The 24,038-nt window shown below is 40.5% G+C and overlaps 1 protein-coding gene across 1 annotated transcript in view; it reads right to left on the minus strand.

The window, feature by feature from the left end:
* Positions 1 to 24,038, minus strand: part of HSD17B11 (hydroxysteroid 17-beta dehydrogenase 11) — a 48,492-nt gene that overhangs the window by 19,433 nt on the left and 5,021 nt on the right. Inside the window, exons 2-5 of the mRNA XM_069594682.1 lie at positions 17,885 to 17,992; positions 13,531 to 13,662; positions 11,306 to 11,412; positions 4,203 to 4,340 (exon numbers count right to left, since the gene is read on the minus strand). Coding sequence (XP_069450783.1) covers positions 4,203 to 4,340; positions 11,306 to 11,412; positions 13,531 to 13,662; positions 17,885 to 17,992 — 485 coding nt within the window. The remainder of the gene's footprint in view (positions 1 to 4,202; positions 4,341 to 11,305; positions 11,413 to 13,530; positions 13,663 to 17,884; positions 17,993 to 24,038) is intronic.

The raw sequence follows: 24,038 nt of genomic DNA on the forward strand, positions 1-24,038 counted from the left end.
AGCAGCCGTGAAGAGATACCCCAAGTCCAAGGTAAGAGAAACCCAAGTAAGACGGTAGGCACTGAGAGAGGGCATCAGAGGGCAGACAGACTGAAACCACAGTCACAGAAAACTAACCAACCTAATCACATTGACCATAGGGCCACCCAAGATGGGCGGGTCATGATGGAGAGGTCTGACAAAATGTGGTCCACCTGAGAAGGGAATGGCAAACCACTTCAGTATTCTTGCCTTGAGAACCCCATGAACAGTATGAAAAGGCAAAATGATAGGACACTGAAAGATGAACTCCCCAGGTCAGTAGGTGCCCCACATGCTACAGGAGTTCAGTGGAGAAATAACTCCAGAAAGAATGAAGAGACAGAGCAAAAACAACACCCAGTTGTGGATGTGACTGGTGACAGAAGCAAAGTCTGATGCTATAAAGAGCAATATTGCATAGGAACCTGGAATGTCAGGTCCATGAATCAAGGCAAACTGGAAGTGGTCAAACAGGAGATGGCAAGAGTGAACGCTGACATTTAAGGAATCAGCAAACTGAAATGGACTGGAATGGGTGAATTTAATTCAGATGACCATTATATCTACTACTGTGGGCAAGAGTCCTTTGGAAGAAATGGAGTAGCCATCACGGTCAACAAAGGAGTCTGAAATGCAAAACTTGGATGCAATCTCAAAAACGACAGAATGATCTCTGTTGGTTTCCAAGGCAAAGCATTCAATATCATAGTAATCCAAGTCTATGCCCCGACCAGTAACGCTGAAAAAGCTGAAGTTGAATAGTTCTCTGAAGACCTACAAGACCTTTTAGAAAGTGAAGTTGCTCAGTTGTGTCCGACTCTTTGCAACCCCATGGACTGGAGCCTACCAGGCTTGTCCGTCCATGGAATTGTCCAGGCAAGAACACTGGAGTGGGTTGCCATTTCCTTCTCCAGGGGATCTTTCTGACGCAGGAATCAAACCCAGGTCTCCTGCATGGCAAGCAGATGCTTTACAGTTTGAGCCACCAGGGAAGCCTTCAAGACCTTTTAGAACTAACACCAAAAAGAGATGTCCTTTTCATTACAGGGGACTGGAATGAAAAAGTAGGAAGTCAAGAAACACCTGGGGAGAAGAAAAAAAAAAAGAAACACCTGGAGTAACAGGCAAATTTGGCCTTGGAGTACAGAATGAAGCAGGGCAAAGGCTAACAGAGTTTTGCCAAGAGAACACACTGGTCATAGCAAACACCCTCTTCCAACAACACAAGAGAAGACTCTACACACAGACGTTACCAGATGGCCAACACTGAAATCATACTGATTATATTCTTTGCAGCCAAAGATGGAGAAGCTCTATACAGTCAGCAAAAACAAGACCGGGAGCTGACTGTGGCTCAGATCATGAACTCCCTATTGCCAAATTCAGACTTAAATACAAGAAAGTAGGGAAAACCACTAGACCATTCAGGTATGACCTAAATCAAATCCCTTATGATTATATAGTGGAAGTGAGAAATAGATTTAAGGGACTAGATCTGATAGACAGAGTGAGTGGTGAACTATGGACGGAGGTTTGCGACATTATACAGGAGACAGGGATCAAGACCATCTCCAAGAAAAAGAAATGCAAAAAAGCAAAATGGCTGTCCGAGGAGGCCTTACAAAGAGCTGTGAAAAGAAGAGAAGCAAAAAAGCAAAAGAGAAAAGGAAAAATATACCCATTTGAATGCACAGTTCCAAAGAATAGCAAGGAGAGATAAGAAAGCCTTCCTCAGTGATCAGTGCAAAGAAATAGAGGAAAACAACAGAATGGGAAAGACTAGACATCTCTTCAAGAAACTTAGATACCAAGGGAACATTTCAGGCACAGATGGGCTCAATAAAGGGCAGAAATGGTCTGGACCTAACAGAAGCAGAAGATAGTAACAAGAGGTGGCAAGAATACACAGAAGAACTATACAAAAAAGATCTTCATGACCCAGATAATCACAATGGTGTGATCACTCACCTAGAGCCAGACATCCTGGAATGTGAAGTCAAGTGGGCCTTAGGAAGCATCACTATGAACAAAGCTAGCAGAGGTGATGGAATTCCAGTTGAGCTATGTCAAATCCTAAAAGATGATGCTGTGAAAGTGCTGCACTCAATATGTCACCAAATTTGGGAAAGGCAGCAGTGGCCACAGGACTGGAAAAGGTCAGTTTTCATTGCAATCCCATAGAAAGGCAATGCCAAAGAATGCTCAAACTACCGCACAATTGTACTCATCTCACACACTAGTAAAGTAATGCTCAAAATTCTCCAAGCCAGGCTTCAGCAAAATGTGAACTGCGAACTTCCAGATGTTCAAGCTGGTTTCAGAAAAAGCAGAAGAACCAGAGATCAAATTGCCAACATCTGCTGGATCATCGAAAAAGCAAAAGAGTTCCAGAAAAACATCTATTTCTGCTTTACTGACTATGCCAAAGCTTTTGACTGTGTGGATTACAGCAAACTGTGGAAAATTCTGAAAGAGATGGGAATACCAGACGACCTGACCTGCCTCTTGAGAAATCTGTATTCAGATCAGGAAGCAACAGTTAGAACTGGACATGGAACAACAGACTGGTTCCAAATAGGAAAAGGAGTATGTCAAGGCTGTATATTGTCACCCTGCTTATTTAACTTATATGCAGAGTACATCATGAGAAATGCCAGGCTGGATGAAGCACAAACTGGGATTAAGATTGCCGGGAGAAATATCAATAATCTCAGATATGCAGATACCACCACCCTTATGGCAGAAAGCAAAGAAGAACTAAAGAGCCTCTTGTTGAAAGTGAAAGAGGAGAGTGAAAAAGTTGGCTTAAAGCTTAACATTCAGAAAACGAAGATCATGGCATCTGGTCCCATCACTTCATGGGAAATAGATGGGGAAACAGTGGAAACAGTGGCAGACTTTATTTTGGGGGGCTCTAAAAACACTGCAGATGGTGACTGCAGCCATGAAATTAAAAGATGCTTACTCCTTGGAAGAAAAGTTATGACCAACTTAGACAGCATATTAAAAAGCAGAGACATTATATTGTCAACAAAGGTCTGTCTAGTCAAGGCTATGGTTTTTCCAGTAGTCATGTATGGATGTGAGAGTTGGTCTATAAAGAAAGCTGAGTGCAGAAGAATTGATGCTTTTGAACTGTGGTGTTGGAGAAGACACTTGAGCCTCCCTGGACTGCAAGGAGATCCAACCAGTCCATCCTAAAGGAGATCAGTCCTGAGTGTTCATTGGAAGGACTGATGTTGAAGCTGAAACGCCAATACTTTGGCCACCTGATGTGAAAAGCTGACTCATTTGAAACGACCCTGATGCTGGGAAAGATTGAAGGCAGGAGGAGAAGGGATGACAGAGGATAAGATAGTGGGTGGCATCACCGACTCAATGGTCGTGAGTCTGGGTAAACTCCGGGAGTTGGTGATGGACAGGGAGGTTTGGCGTGCTGCGGTCCATGGGGTTGCAGCATCAGACAGGACTGAGAGACCGAGCTGAACTGAACTTATCTGAAGGATGATCTCTAGATTACCAAAGGAAAGCTCTTTTTTCTTTTTACACTGGTACTGGTCACCTCTATCAGAATTACTTGTGATGTGGGACTTTCCTAGAGGTCCAGTGGCTAAGACTCCGAATTCCCAGTGCAGGGGGCCTGGGTTCAATCCCGGATCAGCAAACTCGATCCTACAGCTAAGAGTTCGCGTGATGCTACAAAGGAGGAAGATCCCACGTGCCACAAAAAGATCTAGCACAGTGAAATAAATGCATAAATATTTTTTAAAAATAAAAAAAGAACTAATTATGATGCTTGTTAAATATACAGAGTTCCAGGCTCCCTTCTCCACCATTACTCTATCTCGATCAAAATGAAGAAATGCACAAGTCTGGGGGTGGGACCCCTGCATGGTTACCAGTACTCCTAGAGAAAGGTGTAAGTACTGAAGTCTGAGAACCACCACCTAAGCGAAGAAAAAAGGAAGGCTAAGCAACTTCACGGTGTCATTCATATCTGTTTCCATACATTCTCTCTTTCTCTAGATACTCCCATAGTCTCCAGGAGCTGAAACTGAGATGAGCTAAGGGCCTCGAATATGAGATGCTTTAAGGATTAAAATACTCAGGAAAACCTATAGAATGGTTGATATTCATAGCAACCACCAATCCTTCTGTCTCCATTTTTTGCGTCAACTTACCTGGTACTTGGGTTTTTGATGAAGCCAGTGTTTATAAAATTAGGGCAGAGACATGTTGTTTTGACTCCAGTTCTTTCCAAGGCACTCAATTCTTCAGTCAGAGCTTTATGAAATCCAACAGCAGCAAACTTGCTTGAACTGAAAATAAACAGAGTTCATAAAATAATTCAAGAAAATGGCTACATGTATTTAACTCACATGTCTGTTTTCCTTAGTTAAGTGTGGTGCTCTGCCAAACAGCATGGGCAACATCTAAATCTCAGGCCTGGCCAGGACCTGCTGAATTAGAATCTGCATTTTAGATGACCCTTGGGCAAACTGATAGGCACAGCAAAGTCGCAGAGGGCTTCCCAGGTGGCTCAGCGCTGAAGAACTTGCCTGCCAATGCAAGAGACCCGGGTTCAATCCCTGGGTTGGGAAGATCCACTCGAGAAGGAAATGCCAACCCACTCCAGCATTCTTGCCTGGAAAATTCCATGGACAGAGGAGCCTGGCAGGCTACAGTCCAGGGGTTGCAAAAGAGTCAGACACCACTAGCAACTAAACCAACAAATAACAACAAAGTCTAAGAAGCATTTACTGCATCTCAGCATTTATCAGAGAACTGAGTAGGCTTAAATGTCTTGTTAAGAAAACTGGTAGGGTGTTCGGTTTTGTTGTTGCTATTTCCCTAAAATGTAATGTCACTATAGGCTGTTAATTATTTATTACAACGTGTTCACGGAATTTATTGGGAAATTCTCCTGGATAAGTCCTGTTCTTCCTTAAAGTCTTAGCTTGACTTCTTCAAAGAGGCATTTCCAAAACCCTAGTCCAAATTATTTCCCCTTTATACAGTAATCTTCAGTTTTCCATGAAGCACATCTTGAATTTGTAATTAAATATTCATTTGGATGAACTTTTTAAACATCTGGCCCCATAACTTCACTATAATAATCGCTATGACTGTTTTGGTCTCCAATGAATCCCCAGGACCTGGCACAGTGCTTGGCATATAATAGGTGTTCAGTAAATATTTTTCAAGTGAATAAATCAAAATGTAAAGCAATTCTTATCATCATAGTGCCTTCATTTGGAAAGAGAAGGGAAATTAGCCATATTTTAAGTGGACATTACTTTTCCAACTAGGCTTTTAGAGAAAGTAGCATTACTGAAAAATATGAAGTAACATACCATATAATTGACTCACTTAGGAATGCAATTCAATGGGTTTTAGAATATTACTTTATTAATTTTTAAAATTATACAAAATATTTTTAATGTAAAATTTACAATTTTAATTATGTTTAAGTGTATAATTCAGTACCATTAATTACTAGACAGATTGCTTTTCTCTAAGCCTGTACAGATTAGCAATTATACAAAGTAAATTCTTGCCAATTAACCTGTGCTTTGGAAAACAGAAAGCTGTGGACAGTTCTCTTTTACTCTTTTTTTCCTGAAGCTTAGACATTTATTGAAGCCTTAAAAGAAAGATTGCTAGATTCAGTTACATAAAATGTAAATCTTCTGTACACAACAGAAACAAAAATAATCATATCTAAAATTGATTACTATATGCCAGACACTGACCTCAGTTATTCAGATGCATTATTTGATTTAATCCCTTACAACAATTCTGTGAAACCGATATTGTTATGATCTCCATTTCCCAAAAAAGAAACTTAGGTAGTGGTGGGATTATAGAACTTGCCCAAAGACAAAAAACAAAGTAGTGGAATTAGGCTTTAAAACCCTCCTACACTGTTGGTGGGAATGCAAACTAGTACAGCCACTATGGAGAACAGTGTGGAGATTCCTTAAAAAATTGCAAATAGAACTACCTTATGACCCAGCAATCCCACTTCTGGGCATACACACCGAGGAAACCAGAATTGAAAGAGACACATGTACCCCAATGTTCATCGCAGCACTGTTTATAATAGCCAGGACATGGAAACAACCTAGATGTCCATCAGCAGATGAATGGATAAGAAAGCTGTGGTACATATACACAATGGAGTATTACTCAGCCGTTAAAAAGAATTCATTTGAATCAGTTCTGTTGAGATGGATGAAACTGGAGCCGATTATACAGAGTGAAGTAAGCCAGAAAGAAAAACACCAATACAGTATACTAACACATATATATAGAATTTAGGAAGATGGCAATGACGACCCTGTATGCAAGACAGGGAAAGAGACACAGATGTGTATAACGGACTTTTGGACTCAGAGGGAGAGGGAGAGGGTGGGATGATTTGGGAGAATGACATTCTAACATGTATACTATCATGTGAATTGAATCGCCAGTCTATGTCTGACGCAGGATGCAGCATGCTTGGGGCTGGTGCATGGGGATGACCCAGAAAGATGTTATGGGGAGGGAGGTGGGAGGGGGGTTCATGTTTGAGAATGCATGTAAGAATTAAAGATTTTAAAATTTAAAAAATAAAAAAATAAATAAATAAATAAAAAAATAAAAGTTATCTGTACTACTAAAAAAAAAAGAAAATTTGGGTGGCAAATCAGACCTCTAATATGATATGGTTGAAACTTATATCAGCTCCTAACCAAGTTAAGGGCTTCCCAGTGGCACTAGCGGTAACGAATCTGTCTGCCAATGCAGGAGATGTAAGAGACGCGGGTTTGATCCCGGGGTGGGGAAGACCCCCTGGAGACGGAAATGACAACCCACTCCAGTACTCTTGCCTGGGAAATTGACTTTGTGACTAAACAAAAGCAACAACAACCAAGTTAAGAGGTAAATGACAAACTGGTAAAGCATTTGCAACTTACAGGACAAGGATTAGGGTAAAGTAAGGATTAGGGTGAAGTAAGAATTAGGTGAATAAACAACAATTTTTATAAATGAATGAACATGCTCAGTTATGTCTGACCCATTTTACTATCCCATGGACTGTAGCCCGCCAGGCTCCTCTGTCCATGGGATTTTCCAGGCAAGAATACTGGATTGGGTTGACATTTCCTTCTCCAGGGCAAGATCCCTAACTCCAGGATCGAACCCACATCTCCTGCATTGGCAGGTGGATTCTTTACCACTGAGCCACTGAGCAAGTCAAATGAATGAGACAATATTCAATGGATAAATGCCTAAGGGCGTTAGCAGAAAATTTACAAAATAAAAATACCAATGTGTATGAGTGCTAAGTCACTTCAGTCAACTGTCCAACTCTGTGCGACCCTATGGACTGTAGCCTGCCAGACAAGAATACTGGAGTGGATTGCCATGCCCTGCTCCAAGGGATCTTCCCAGGGATCAAACGCATCTCTTACATCTCCTGCACTGGTAGGCAGGTTCTTTACCACTAGTGACACCTGGGAAGCCCCCCAAAACCAATAGATATATGTATATGAAATGTTTTATCTTTTCAGGGGTAATTAATATAAATACAAAATAAATACAAGATAAATACAAAATACAAGATAAATACAAAATAAATACAAAATAAAAGTTGTGCCTAGGAGTAACATTAAGGATAGTAGGAAATTTTTTATTTGTTTGAGTTGTTTTCAGTGTACAAAATACTTTCATTTTATAGAATTGGATTGGCAATATTTTTAAATCATATGTCTCAGCTTTAAGAAAAAAATATGAGAGAACGTTCAACAGAATTTCCAAAGTATAGGTTAAATGGCAGTTTTCCAAAGTACAGGTTAGTTGGCAGCATTTTCTGGAAGACAATTTGGCAAAAGGTATAAAATTCATTAAAAAAATATGCCATGCTTGAAACTTCTCTGGTAGTCCAGTGGTTAAGACTGTGCTTAAACTGCATGGGGTGTGGGTTTAATCCCTTGCTGGGGAGCAAAGATCCACATGCCACGAGATAACAGCCAAATAAAAAAAATTCTATCTATCTAACCATTTATCTATCTATCTATGCTATACTCTTAGAGTCAGTAATTTCTCTTTTAATTTCTTATCCCAAGGAAATAAAAAATCATGTTTCTAAAGATGTATAATCAAGGATAGTCCCTGGGGTATCAAGTTCATGAAGTCAAATCGTTGGAAAGAGCTGAAAATGTCTGTAGTGGACAGAGGCTGTTTTTGCCTCTGTTAGCATTCATATTCCCTCTTTCTGCTAAGATGGCTTTCATTTTGCTGGCTTACACCCCAGTTCAGCAGTTGGATCCAAGTTGGTCTAGTTAAGAGTGAACTCCAGGACTAGAACACTGGGAGGTGTGGCTTTTCCCCATTGCTGCTAGACTTGGGAGTTGAGAAGATACTATACCAGCAAGGCTGGTAGCCATCTTGGCAACAGAGAGCCTCCCTAAGACTTCTCCTCTTTTGGTCTGAGGCAGTATACGTTTTGTGTTCCTTGCAACTGAAAGAATCTGGAAAAATAAATTATCCAACAAAAACTGAAAATGACATTGCATATATATATTTAACATGCAAAATGTTCACTTAAAAAAAAGATTACGTATGTATATCTTTTTCAAGGTATGACTGTATTTCTACATTAAAAATGTCCTAAAAAATGATAAGAAACACTCATCATGGTTATTTCTGTGTGGTGAGATTATCAATAAATATTCTTTTCTCTTCTGGTAAACTGTTTTTTCTGAAGTGAACCAACAATGCAGAAATATATTAAAACTCATAATGATCTTGAGTGTGTTGAAAGAATTTTATATTTTTGAACTTGAGTGAATTTGTTTTTAGATATATATATATAAAAGCTAACTCTAAGTGGATTTTTTTACTGCACTTTGTGTGTGTGAAAGCGTTAGTTGCTCAATCGTGTCTGACTCTGTGATCCCATGGACTGTAGCCAGCCAGGCTCCTCTGTCCATGGAATTCTCCATGCAAGAATACTGGAGTGGGTAGCCATTCCCTTCCCCAAGGGATCTTTCTGACCCAGGGATTGAACCCAGGTCTCCTGCATTGCAGGCAGATTCTTTATCATCTGAGCTAGCAGGAAAGCCCACTAAGTTTCTTCTTACTATCAATAACCTCAATTAATATTTTCTTATTCCAAATTATTCTTTTGGATAACATTCCATTACAAGCTAATGATTAGAACTCAATTTTGGCATGTCTTTCCATACTGGTAACTTTCATGCTTATAAATTGGCTATTTGAATTGACAAAATATATCAGCTAGAGTTTATAGATGAACAAAAAGAACAAACAAATTTGCAAAGTTAGTCTAACCATATCCACAGACTGGTTGGTTGTTCTTAGGCAATGGCAAGAGAAGTGATTTTTATTTTGTTCTTTTGTTCATCTACATTTTCTTTCTTTCTCTGTTGGTATATATTTATTTTCTAATAGTTTTAGAAATAAATATAACCTTGACTTGAGTTTTTTTTAAAAAAAGATGAAATACTGCTAAAGCAGTCACAGGACAGGCCTATTGTGCCTAGACTGCATACTGTCTCTTTTGAAGTAATTAGCCCCTAGCCGTTAAATGCTAATTCGATTTTTACGTGTATATCACTCCCTTGATGAAAGATAGTTTCAGGTTCTGCTGCTAGGCTCATATGTTTATATGTCATAAGAAAATAAGTTATCCACCAGAGCCTGAAGTGAAGTGAAGTGAAAGTCGTTCAGTTGTGTCTTAGTCTTTGTGACCCCATGGACTACACAGTCCATGAAATTCTCCAGGCCAGAATATTTGAGTGGGTGGCCTTTCCTTTCTCCAGGGATCTTCCCAACTCAGGGATCGAACCCAGGTCTCCCGCATTATGGGTGGATTCTTTACCAGGCGAACCACAAGGGAAGCCCAAGAATACTGAAGTGGGTAGCCTATCCCTTCTCCATCGGATCTTCCCAACCCAGGAATTGAACCAGGGTTTCTTGCATTGCAGGCAGATTCTTTGCCAACTAAGCTATCAGGGAAATCCCATATTTATACACATATCTATGGCTACATTCGGAGAAGGCAATGGCACCCCACTCCAGTACTTTTGCCTGGAAAATCCCATGGACGGAGGAGCCTGGTAGTCTGCAGTCCATGGGGTCGCTAGAGTTGGACACTACTGAGTGACTTCACTTTCACTTTTCACTTTCATGCATTGGAGAAGGAAATGGCAACCCACTCTAGTGTTCTTGCCTGGAGAATCCCAGGGACGGGGAAGCCTGGTGGGCTGCCGTTTATGGGGTCGCACAGAGTCAGACATGACTGAAGCGACTTAGCAGCAGTAGCAGTATGGCTACATTTACAATTACATCTGTGTTATTTCTAAAATTTAGACACTTAATTCCAAAAGATCACATTTGTTTGGTGGAAAACAAATTTGAGCAATATCTATTTACCTGCACGGTCATAATTCAACATTAAAGGGTGATAATTTGCTAGCATACAGAAACAGCTAACAACTACCAGGGTGCCCGCAACCAGCAGGAAGACCACGGCTATTATGACCTCACGGATTAATTCTCCACATGGGGGAGCACACCATTACTGTGCCCTACTTGTTACAGTAACTTCTTAGTTATTATAATAGCATGGGTTTTTAGAAGAACTATTAAAATTCACTTTTACAACAATTTCATTGTCTGGATGTTTTTAATTTGGAATCCCAGATTATATTCTCTCTTTCTAATGGTTAGTTTCCCCAAAATTACTTTATTAAAATGGTATTAACTTTTTTCATCTTGCAAAAATCCTGCCCTCGTTCTAATTCCTTGCTGCTAAAAGGGATGAGAAATGCTTGAAGCACTTGGCTTCCTATTGGATAATTTCCCTGTAGCCACCTCTCAAATGGTCAGCCTAGGAGAGGATTAATGATTGATAAGGCTGTTGTGCAAGAGACTTTGTACAACTCCATCTGCTTATTTCAGCAACACTGGAAGTCTGTGTGTTACTTGCTCAGTTGTGTCTGACTCTTTTGTGCCCCCCATGGACTGAAGACTGCCAGGCTCCTCTGTCTATGGAATTGTCCAGGCAAGAATACTAGAGTGGGTTGCCATTCCCTTCTCCAGGGGATCTTCCCAACCCAGAGACTGAAATCAGGTCTCTTGCACTGCAGGCAGATTCTTTACCATGTGAGACACCAGGAAAGCCTATCATTGTTAACAATAGTCTTCATTACACTCAAGAAATCACACTCAAGTTAAGCACAGGAACCAATGAAAAAAACACATATTCACATACCAGTAAGCCAGTAAGAAGGGGACCCCAATATGCCCAGCTGCTGAAGCCACAGTGACAATATGGCCATGATTATTCTTCATCATCTCCGGAAGAAATGCCTTTGTAGTCTAGAAATGGTTTTATTAAGAGACAAACAATTATTTCTGATTTGCAAACCCAGTGGGAATATTTCAAAATGAAGGTGTATTTTAACATTGTCCATAACATTTCATCAATGAAAAAAACCTAGATTAATTTTCATAGGAGAAAAAAAACCAGATGTGGCAACATAATGCAGATAGGACACCCAGATTAGAAAAGCTAAATGAAACAATGAACACTGGAAGCTTTGAGAATCCATCTCAATTAAATTGTCAATTTCCTATGTCTCCAGTTCCTCCACCTTCCATCACTGATGCCTTCTCTCTTCTCATATATTGAACAAGTATAATATCTAGAGTTATGGAAAATTTTACATTTAAGGTGAAATTGTTAGAAAAGAGTTTGGTTATATCATCAAGATATTGAAGGGACAAAAATCTTGCAACAGTCACTGAATGATTTTATACAATAAGTATTTATTGAGCACCTACTGTATGCTGAGGATTCAGAAAAAACTACATTTTCAGAGTGGCAGAAAGACACAAACTTTAAAGGCATAAGAACATAAAAAATGGATGTCAATAACTTGGGCTGATAAAATGAAACAATACTGCATTTTCAACAACCCCAATGTCGCTTCTTCCAAACTGAAGCAAAGTTGATTTACAATATTGTATTAGTTTCAGGTACACAGCAAAGTGATTCAGTTTTATATATATATATATACACACACACACTTTCATATTATTTTCCATTATGGGTTATTATGAGGTATTAAATATAATTCCCTGTGCTATACAGTAGATCCTTGTTGCTTATCTGTTTTATGCCTAGTTTTAGTTTAGTTTAGTCGCTCAGTCGTGTCCGACTCTTTGTGACACCATGGACTGTAGCCCACCAGGCTCCTCCATCCTTGGGATTTTCCAGGCAAGAGTACTAGAGTGGGTTGTCATTTCCTTCTCCAGAGGATCTTCCCAACCTAGGGATCGAACCCGGGTCTCCCATATTGTAGGCAGACACTCTACCGTCTGAGCCACCAGGGAAGTTTTATGCCTAGAAGTTTGTTAATCCCAGACTCCTAATTTGTCCCTTTTTCTTCCCTCTCCCCTTTGATAGCCATAAGTTTTTCTGTGTCTGTGAGTCTGTTTCTGTTTTGTATATAGATTAATTTATATTATTTTTCATTTTCCATATGTAAAGGGTATCATATATTTGTCTCTATCTGATCTACTTCACTAAATATATTCTCTAGTTCCATCCATGTTGTTGCAAATGGAAATATTTTATTCTTTTTATGGCTGAGTAAATTTCCATTGTATACATATTTGCTACACCTTCTAAGTCTCAATTGTGTGTTGCTGGGCACTTGGGTTGTTTCCATGTCTTGGCTATTATAAATAATGCTTCTATGAACACTGGGGTATATGTACCTTTTCAAATTAGGGTTTTCATTTTTTCTGCACATATACTTGGGAGTGGGATGGCTGGGTCATATGGTAGCTCTCTTTTTTGTTTCTTAAGGCAGTTCCATACTATTTTCTACAGTGACTATACCAATTTACATTCTGAGATTATCCATCCCAAACTCACATCCAAGAAATCTTTAAGGGGCTCTTTTATGTAATGGTTATTTGACCAACATTTAGACTCTCTCTCTCATTCTCTCTCTCTCTCACCATTTAAGATCCTGAATGGTGAAGTTCCTGATAAAGTTTGCAATTTTGGAACCAAGAAATAATATAAGGCCTGAGTCTTACGAGACTCTGAAAGTAAACAGGTAGACTGGGTTCACCTTTTATAGAATCACAGAAAGTGACTCAGATAATCTCTAATCCCTCCCTCATCTCTAAACAGATCACACAGAAATGTAAAAATCTAGCTTAGAATTAAAACATATATAACACCTAAAGTTTATTCTTATTATTAATTCATATTATTCATAATTTTTTAGGGAAGAGAAGAATGATTGATAGGATTTGGTCATAGGATGCAAAATGATTTCTTTGTATAATATTATCCTCGGTATCTGGAGAAAATGTCAGTATTGATTTGATTCAACCTTACGTCTGCTGAAAGCTTCACTTTAAACTTAATCCTCGGGTTGCACAAAAGGGAATGTTTTTGGTAAAAGAAATCATACTTACCCAGAAATGTGCAAGGACATTAACTTCAAAAGTCTTTTCAATCTGAGGATCTTGTGTAGCAGACAAGTCTGATGTGTAGACTACACCAGCGTTATTTACTAAAATACTAACATCTCCAACTTCTGCCTTCACCTTCAAAAATAAAATTAAAATATTTGCAACATTTAGAGGTCTGGGAATAGGTCTGCATGCAATGACTCTTAACGAAGTATAACTCTTTCTATTATATGTGAAAAAAAAGTCATTTGACTTTTCCCCACCTATACGTCAAGCGGGGAAAAAAAAATTTTTTTTTAAGTACTTAATTGCAAAATGGCCCTGCCTGTAAGTCTAATAGGCAGAAATTTTCTTTTGCAATTCAGTCTCTTGACTTTGGTCTCTATTGATTAGAACCCAAGAGGCATTTGGCTAACAAAAACCTAATCAGTGACAGATAAACAACAATTCACAGTAGGGTGAGCACTTCAGTGAGAATCTGATGCCACCGATCTGATAGGAGGCGGAGTTCAGGTGGTCATGCGAGCAACGGGGAGCAGCTGTAAATACAGATGAAGCTTCACTTGCTCAACCACTGCTCACCTCCTGTGCAGCCTGGTTCCTAACAGGTCATGGGCCAGTACCCACCGCCCTCGCCCCCCTCAGCCCCGCAGCAGCTGGGGGACTGAAGGAGAGGTGGTATGTAGCCCATTAAAGCCTTTCACTACGGTATGCATTTCACACGATTGCAGTATTTATCCCACTGAAGTCTCACCATTCTACGAAGTAGTAACTCTTATATGCTCATTTTAAAGGTCAGAAACGTGAAACATAGAAGGGCTGTTTCTTGCCCAAGGTCACGTGGATATCTAAGGTCACATGGAGATGAGACTCTCCCAGATTATCTGACTTCAGAGCCCAAGATAAGCCACTTCAGACAGAAAGGAAGTCGGAGTGAAGGCCGGTCAGCACATCAGGAGGACATGAGTGTGTCACTGCCAAATGCTCAGCAGTCAGAAATGAATTTCATCCGGTTGTATGTAAATTACTGAGTGGGCAAGCTGAGTGGTCTGGCCCTTGACAAACACTTTGCGTACCTGTATCCACGTCTCTAGCACAATATAAAAACTGTTGTTCAGAATAATGCTCCTAAGTTATTGAGAAAAACAGGACATTTTGTGTGGTTGAACTGCTGAAGCTGCCATTATGCCTCCAAAGTAACAGGACTCAAGATATAAATTCATGACTTCCCTTGTGGCTCGGACAGTAAAGAATCTGCCTGAAATGCAGGAGACACAGGTTTGATCCGTGGGTCAGAAAGATACCTTGGAAAAGGAAATGGCAACGCACTCCAGTATTCTCTCCTGGGAAATCCCATGGACAGAGGAGCCTGGCGACATAGCGTCGTGGAGTCAGACATGACCAAGCACACACACACATCAGGGACAAGATATAAATTACTGTTTTATATTGCCAGTGACACTCTTGACCTTATCTTCATCCTTGAGCTCCTCATCATCACATAATATGCCACCCTAGGGCTTTCACATTTCTTAATAATGAAAGCAGGCTGAGAGTTTAATTGTTTATGTTGCATAAAAACCAAAAGAGCTACATTAGAAAGCCTATGCTTTTATCTGATAATCACAACTCCATTGTGTAAACTCTGCTTAAGTATATAGTTTATTTTGGAATAATTTTAGTAAAAACACAATAATTAAAACACATGAATAGGTTCAAATAATAAAACTATCTTTTCCAGAAAGCCTTTGCCCAGATAAGTCTGGAAATGAATGTATTCCATTTTAGGTAACTAGTAAATCCCCTTGTTGCTGCTAAGTCACTTCAGTTGTGTCTGACTCTGTGCGACCCCATAGACGGAAGCCCACCAGGCTACCCCGTCCCTGGGATTCTCCAGGCAAGAACACTAGAGTGGGTTGCCATTTCCTTCTCCAAAGCATGAAAGTGAAAAGTGAAAGTGAAAAGTGAAAGTGAAGTCGCTCAGTCGTGTCCAACTCCTAGCGACTCCCTGGACTGCAGCCTTCCAGGCTCCTCCATCCATGGGATTTTCCAGGCAAGAGTACTGGAGTGGGGTACCACTGCCTTCTCCAAGTAAATCCCCTTAACAATGGGCAATAACAAAATTACATAGATAGCACTGGTGATTCTACTAATTGGTGATTCTATTAATACTAACAACTATTCTTACAAAGTGGCTACTAAGTGCCAAGTACTTTTCTAAGAAGTCTGCATCATTAATCCAGTTAATCCTCATAACAACCCTATGAAGTAGATACTGCTGTGATCCCCATGTTGTAATTGAGAAAAGTTAGGCAGAGGAAAAAGAAAGAAAGACCTTATATATTTAAACTGTAGGTTTGTGGATTTTTAAAAAACCTTTTATATAATAAACCAGTGTAATAAACACACCCATTTAAAGTATATGATGAAGAAAAAAGGCACAGAGAGGTTAAGCAACTTGCTCGAAGTTGCACAGTTAACTGAAAGAGCATTCATCTATATGAAGGAGAATCACTGTTACCTTAAGTAAAACAGTCATTGTTAAATGCAGATATTTTATCTGCATTTTTAACAAATGTTTAACAGATATTTAACAAAATACAGACATTTCTTACCTATAGGCCTTGCTCTCACTGTACCTCTTTCTGGGAAAGCCATTTCCCATCACTTGCCTGGGTAATTTCTACTTATTCTTTTGACTTAGCTTAGGTATCACTTATAATAAAGAGGCATCCATTTGAAATTAAAAATTAAAATCTAAAAATAAAAGTTGGGACCTCCCTGTCAGTCCAGTGGCTAAGACTCCTAGCTTTCAATGCATGGAGCATGGGTTTGCTCCCTGGTCGGGGAACTAAGATCCCACATGCCGCTCAGTGTGGCCAATAAAAAAATGAAAAGAGAAGTTAAAAAGGTTCCCAAATCTAACATTTCCTAAACAAAGAGATTCTGAAGTCTAGTAGAATTGGAATCTTCATACTGTACTGAATCAGTACAGAGGTGAGGTCCAGGAATGTGTATTTTAAAGAATTTCCCAGTTCCAAATGACCTTTCTACCATTACAGTAATTAGTTAACAAGGATGTGCATAAACGCATTCGGCGTAAAAGCCTAATATATGTAGCACATCTTGGTTGTATATAGAAGAGGAAAATAACGCTTTCTAGAAAAAGGATTGTTGTTGTTGTTCAGTCACTAAGTCATGTCCGACTCTGCAACCCCCATGGACTGCAGCACGCCAGACTTCCCTGCCCTCCACTGTCTCCTGGAGTTTGCTCATACTCATGACCATGGAGTTCGTGATGCCATCCGACCATCTTGTGCTCTGTTGGCCCCTTCATCTTCTGCCCTCAATCTTTTCCAGCGTCAGGGTTTTTCAAATGAATCAGCTCTTTGCATCTGGTGGCCAAAGTATTGGAGCTTCAGCTTCAGAGTCAGTCCTTCCAATGAATATTCAGGGTTGATTTCCTTTAGGATTGACTGGTTTGACCTCTTTGCAGTCCAAGGGACCCTCAGGAGTCTTCTCCAGCACCACAGCTAGAAAGCATCAATTCTTCGGCACTCAGCCTTCTTTATGGCCCAACTCTCACATCTGTATGTGACTACTGGAAAAATCATAGCTCTGACTATGTTGGCAAAGTGATGTTTCTGCTTTTTAATAAGCTGTCTAGGTTTGTCATAGCTTTTTATAGATTTACATATGATCGAAGCCTGATAAATAGTTCGGTTTATCCTAATTTACTAACCCAGTTCTTTGACTGAGCTTCAGAAGATCCCGTCAGTGATTTTGCAGGTCATCAAAGATTCACCTGCAGCAGAATCAGATGGGCAAAGTGTAGGTGTGGAGGGCGCTAAACAGACAGATTCCCGGGTTCAGCCCTTGGCCAACTACAAGAAAACCTCTGGGGTACATATTTTTAAAAAATACTTATCTATTTGGTTGCGTTGGGCCTTGGTTGCAGCACGCAGACTTTTCTCTTGTTGCCTGCTGGCTCCAGACTGCACGGCTCAGTAGTTGCAGCTCCCTGGATTAGATGCCTCACGACATGTGGGATCTTTGTTCCCCAACCAAGGATCTAACCCGTGTCCCCTGCACTGCAAGGCAGATTCTCAACCACTGGGCCACCAGGGAAGTCCTCGGGGTGCATATTTATTTTTACCAAGTTCCCCGGAAAACTCCAGAACACACTACAGTCTGAGAGCCTCAGTTCCAGGTTCGGGACCTGCCACTGGCCAGGTGGACAACCTTGGAGGAACCACAGAACTTCTGTTTACTTTGCCTACATCATAACTGGGTCATCTCCCAAATCCTCCCCAGTTCTGGTACGATACGATTGGAACCAAATTTAAAAGAAGTTTACCTTCTTTGCAGAGCTGTAAATATCTTCTCGGTTACTGCAGTCTACCACAAAGGTATGAGCCTTCGCACCCAGTCTCTTGCATTTGGTGGCTGTTTCCTCAAGTCCATGCTGCAAAAAGCAACAAAGGGCAAGGAGAACAAGATAAATGACATGATCAGATTATACACACAGCTGAAAACAGCTAAGGGGATTCAGATTCTCTGGTCTAGCACTGGGCAAGAATTTAACTGATGTATTTTTGACAGGGATATAGGCACACTTCACTCTCTGTACTACAACTAGTTTCTCTTATTTGGAACTGAATTGAAAGCAAGCTTTTAAAAGCAGAGAAAAGTCTTGAAATACTGAGCATGTATGCATGAATTTCACAGACTTTTTTAAAAGTAATTTTTACTGGAGTATAGCTGCTTTATGGTGTCGTGTCATGCTCTGTGACTCTACGTATGTGTGTATTTCATGTGCATGCTAAGTCACTTCAGTCGTGTCTGACTCGTTGTGACCCCATGGACTGTAGCCTGCCAGGCTCTTCTGTCCATGGGAGAATACTCTTAACTGGAGTGGGTTGCCATGCTCTCCTCCAGGGGATCCTCCTGACCCAGGGATCGAACCCTCACCTCCTATGTCTCCTATTGGGAGGTGAGTTCTTCACTACTAGCACCAACTGGTAAGCCCTGTGTATTCTGTATCAGGCTTTAAATAATGATATTGAGATTTCTTTCTATGTCACTAAACACTATTCATGGATATCAACTTTCTGGCTGCAAAATACATAAATAATGAGTTAACTACAGTTCATCCATTGATTCAGTCATCCATTCCTCCAACATTTTAACTGTCACCGTGCTTAGCAGAACCTGCAGACACACATATGAGTGAGATAAAGTCCAGATTTCAGCAAGCTCAGTTCACTTCAGTTGCTCAGTCATGTCCGACTCTTTGCGACCCCATGAATCGCAGCACGCCAGGCCTCCCTGTCCATCACCAACTCCCGGAGTCCACCCAAACCCATTTCCATCGAGTCGGTGATGTCATCCAACCATCTCATCCTCTGTCAACCCCTTCTCCTCCTGCCTTCAATCCATCCCAGCATCAGGGTTTTTTTCCACTGAGTCAACTCTTCGCATGAGGTGGCCAAAGTACTGGAGTTTCAGCTTCAGCATCAGTCCTTCCAATGAACACCCAGGACTGATCTCCTTTAGAATGGACTGGTTGGATCTCCTTGCAGTCCAAGGGACTCTCAAGAGTCTTCTCCAACACCACAGTTCAAAAGCATCAATTCTTCGGCACTCAGCTTTCTTCACAGTCCAACTCTCACATCCATACATGACCACTGGAAAAACCATAGCCTTGACTAGATGGACCTTTGTTGCCAAAGTAATATCTCTGCTTTTTAATATGCTATCTAGGTTGGTCAAAACTTTCCTTCCAAGGAGTAAACATCTTTTAATTTCATGGCTGCAATCACCATCTGCAGTGATTTTGGAGCCCCCCAAAATAAAGTCTGACACTGTTTCTACTGTTTCCCCATCTATTTCCCATGAAGTGATGGGACCAGATGCCACGATCTTGTTTTCTGAATGTTGAGCTTTAAGCCAACTTTTTCACTCTCCACTTTCACTTTCATCAAGAGGCTTTTTAGCTCCTCTTCAAATAAGCAGGGTGACAATATACAGCCTTGACATACTCCTTTTCCTATTTGGAACCAGTCTGTTGTTCCATGTCTAGTTCTAACTGTTGCTTCCTGATCTGCATATACGTTTCTCAAGAGGCAGGTCAGGTGGTCTGATATTTCCATCTCTTTAAGAATTTTCAGTGTAGTAAACAACATAAAATAAGTATAACATTTAGGTAGTGTTAAGTTGCTCAGTCATATCCGACTCTTTGTGACCCCATGGTCTGTAGCCCACCAGGCTTCTTTGTCCATGGGATTCTCCAGGCAAGAATACTGGAGTGGGTTGCCATTCCCTTCTCTAGGGGATCTTCCCGACCCAGGGATTGAACTTGGGTCTCCTGCATTGCAAGTGGATTCTTTACCGTTTGAGCCACCAGGAAAGCCCTAACATTTAGGTAGGACCGTATGAAATTGCTACTGCTTTGGAATAAAGGACTGAATATTGGCAGTTTCATACGGTTCAAACTAATTTATTGTGTTGAGTATAATAACATAAAAAGAGTTATGGGAATAAGGAGGAGGAGTGTGCAATGTAATTCTAGAAGAGGCCCCTGAGCTGGTGAGGAGAGCAGGCAGGTAGAAAGAGGGGAAAGGGCATGCCAGCAGTGTAAGCACAGGGATGGCAGGAGAAAGGTCCTACAAGATAAGCACTAGCAGATTGTTTTTGTTTGGTCATAATGTTCAAGGCCAGCAAGAGTCCAGATTAAAGGGCAATAGATATCGTATTACATTTTATCCAAAAAGTTAGTGTAGAACCACTGATTAAATTACAGAATCGAATTTGTGTATTCTATTGATTACTTTTTCTAATGTATGGAGGACAGGGACCTCCCTGGTGATCCAGTGGTTAAGAATCAACCTTGCAATGCAGGGGACAGGGGTTTGATTCCTGGTTGGGGAACAAAGATCCCACATGCGGAGAAGCAACTAAGCACGCCTGTCGCAACTACTGAACCTGTGTCCGTAAACCACAACAAAAGACCCCCCATGATGCAACAAAGATCCTACGTGCTGCAATGAAGACACAACACAGCCAAATAAACTTGTTTAAAAAAAAATGTACAGAGGACAGATTTTAGGGGTCAATACTGAAGGAAGAGAGAAAAGTTAGCAGGCAGTTTTAGAACAGATGATACAAGTTTGATTTGTGGTTCCAGTTGAAAGGGTGTAGAGAAGAAAATAATGTTTAAAATGTATCTCCAGGAGGCAAAAGCATCAGGATTTGGTGACTGGATGAAAAAGGTGGGAGGGAACCAAGGCTGATGCCCTTAATTTTCAGTTTTGGTCCTTGGCTACATGTCAGCTGGCAATCACAAGAAGAGACCAGATTTGAGACAAGCAATGATGATCTCAACTGGGGGCATTACTTTTGAGCCACTTTAAATTCAGGATCAGATGGTAAGGTCCTGTTTTTTTGCCCCACCAAAAGAAGCAACTAAGTGAACTAGGATCCAAGTCCCCTGACCAGAGAAGGAATCTGTGACCTCACACTGGAAAGGCAGGGTCTTAACCACTGGACCACCAGGGAAATCCCTGTCTTTTTGTTTCTGTTTTTGCTTGTTTGTTGGCTTGCTCCTGATCCACTGTTTAACTTTTCTATGAAGAATGTCTCAAAAGACACCTTGGGGAGAGGTTCAGTCTGTGAATCCTGTATGCCCAGACTATTTTCGGCTAGTACACGAGTGCACAGGCTTACTACACTGACCTGCAGTAAATGCAGTAACAGAATTTACTACATTTTTCCATGGGGCGAATGGGTAAACAGAACACCAGTGTGCAAATTTGCTGGGAAACAGCAATTGCTCTTGCAGAAAAACCAAATTTGGACAGCTAAGGAAAGAAGTAGCAGTTTGTGCAGTGAACTTATTGGGGTAGTTAAAGGAAACAGAGTGTTTTCCCTTTGCCGAAATCTCCTATACAAGTTGTATTCAATAGTATACTGTGCTGAGGAGCGCTTACTCCCCAAGAGACATCAAGATAGCTCAGGAGGAATTCCTTGGCAGCCTAGCAGTCAACACTTGGTGGTTTCACTGCCAGGGTCCGGGTTCAATTCCTGGTCCAGGAACTAAGATCCTACGAACCAAGCAGCATAGCCAAAGGAAAAACTAGCAAGCAAAAACAAGGAAATATCTCAGATAACCCTTATGTTGGGCTTCCCAAATGGCTCAGTGGTAAAGAATCCTTCTGCCAATGCAGGAGATGTGAGTTTAATCCCTGGGTAGGGAAGATCTCCTGGGGAAGGAAATGGTAACCCACTCCAGTATTCCTGCTGGACAGGACGTAGCAACTAAACAACATCCCTTAGGTTACTTTCCTATATCTAACAGACAGCTTTTAACACTTTCCTGAAAAGTATATTTTATTAATGTGGAATATACATATGATGGAATACTATTTAGCCTTCAAAAGGAATAAAATTTTGACACATGCTACAAAGGAAATAAGCCAGATACTAATGGTCATATATTATATAATTCCAGTTATCTAAGCTACCTAGAAGAGTCAAATTCAGAGAGATAGAAAGTAGAATGGTGGCTACCAGGGGCCAGGGGAGAGAGTTGTGTGTTAGTTGCTCAGTTGTGCTCGACTCTTTGCGACCCCATGGACTGCAGCCCTCTGTCCATGAGATTTTCCAGGCAAAGATACTGGAATGGGTTGCCATTTCCTTCTCCAGGGGATCTTCCCAATCCAGGAATTGAACCTGGGTCTCCTGCACTGCAGGCAGATTCTTTACCAACTGAGCTACGGGGAGAGAGAAGTGGGAAGAATTCGTTTAATGGTAGAGTTACCATTTGGGATGATGCAAAAGTTCTAGAGATGGGCAACAGGGATCATTGCTTGATATTTATGAATGTATTAATACTTAATGCCACTGTACTTAAAAATTGCTAAAGTGAAAAAATTTATGTTATATATATATTACCACAATTTAAAAAAAGGATAAAAAGCACGTTGACTGTTTTGGTGGGGATTGAGTCTTTATAAGATTCAGGGCTTATTTGGAGCAAATTTTATAATAAAATCCATTCACCATTTATTTTATTTTCTGAGATTTGCTCATTACTGGTTGGCTTTCTCTGTCAGTGGACAGAGTGTGTAGAGGCGAAAAGGTCCTTCCTTTACATCTGCAGCTTCACTTTTCCTGAATTTCCTTGGTCTTCCTCTCTTAGGGCCTAGGTCTCCTTTCCACCCCTTCTGAACTATGCAACAAATTTAAGTTCTGAATTCCTCCAGAAAAAAGTTTTAGACAGTGTCCAAGTTCATTGCATGCTCAGTCGCTAAGTCATGTCTGTCTCTTTGTGACCCCATGGATGGTAGCCCTCCAGGCTCCTCTGTCCATGGGATTTCCCAGCAAGAACACTGGAGTGGGTTGCCATTTGCTACTCCAGGGAATCTTCCTGACCCAGGGATCAAACTCAAATCTCCCACGTCTCCTGCTCTGGCAGGTGGATTCTCTACCACTGAGCCACGTGCGAAGCCCTAATAGTAAATCGTTAATGTCGGCTGAATATTTAACTGAATAACTGACATGAACTTCTTTTGATAGTTGGGACTGATTTTTGCATCACATTCTTGTGGTATTATATGCAGGAAGACATGAACAATAGTTTGCAGTGTAGCATTATTTGCATAGTAATGAAAAAAAAAAAAAGAAAACAACTCCAAATATTCATCACTGTGTGAATAGATAAATACATTTTAGAAGATTGATACAAAGTCATATTGTACAACATATAGAATAATCTAGAGCTAGAAATAAAAACTTAAAGACCAAAAAAAGAAAAAAATAGAAAGAAAAAATATTGGGACTCTGCTGGCAGCCCAGTGGTTAAGAGTCAGTGCTTCTACTGCAGGAGGGTCAGGTTCAATCCCTGATCAGGAAACTAAGGTCCCACATAGGAAAAAGAAAAAAAAAAGAAAGAAAGAAAAAATAAGCAGACTTGCAGAAAGAATGCTTTCCTCCCTTAACATTTTTCTCAGCACAGTGGAACTCCTCATCATTTTTCAGGATTTCCCTTGGTAACCTTTTTTCCCCTCATGTATTGAATCCAGTTCTCAAATTTAAATCCTGGGCTCCTCTTTAGTCTTCATGAATCACTCTTTGCCCTCTATCCCCAGTACTAAAACCTTCTGCCCATTACCTAGATCACTAACCATAATGTTTTTCTGATTCTTTCTAATACTATTTTCCAATTCTTCATTAATCCACTTCATCATTCAATAAAAAAATTTTATTGTTGTTGTTCAGTTGCTCAGTCATTTGTGAGGCTTTTGGCAACCCCATTAACTGCAGCATGCCAGGCTTCCCTGTCCTTCACTATCTCCTGGAGTTTGTTCAAACCATTTCATCTTCTGTTGCCCTCTTCTCCTGGTCTCAATTTTTCCCAGCATCAGGGTCTTTTCCAATGTGTTAGCTCTTAGCATCCGGTGGCCAAAGTACTGGAGCTTCAGCTTCAGCATAATGAATAATCAGGGGTGATT

The sequence above is a fragment of the Ovis canadensis genome, chromosome 6 (assembly GCF_042477335.2).
Source record: "Ovis canadensis isolate MfBH-ARS-UI-01 breed Bighorn chromosome 6, ARS-UI_OviCan_v2, whole genome shotgun sequence".
In the NCBI taxonomy this organism is placed as follows: domain Eukaryota; kingdom Metazoa; phylum Chordata; class Mammalia; order Artiodactyla; family Bovidae; genus Ovis; species Ovis canadensis.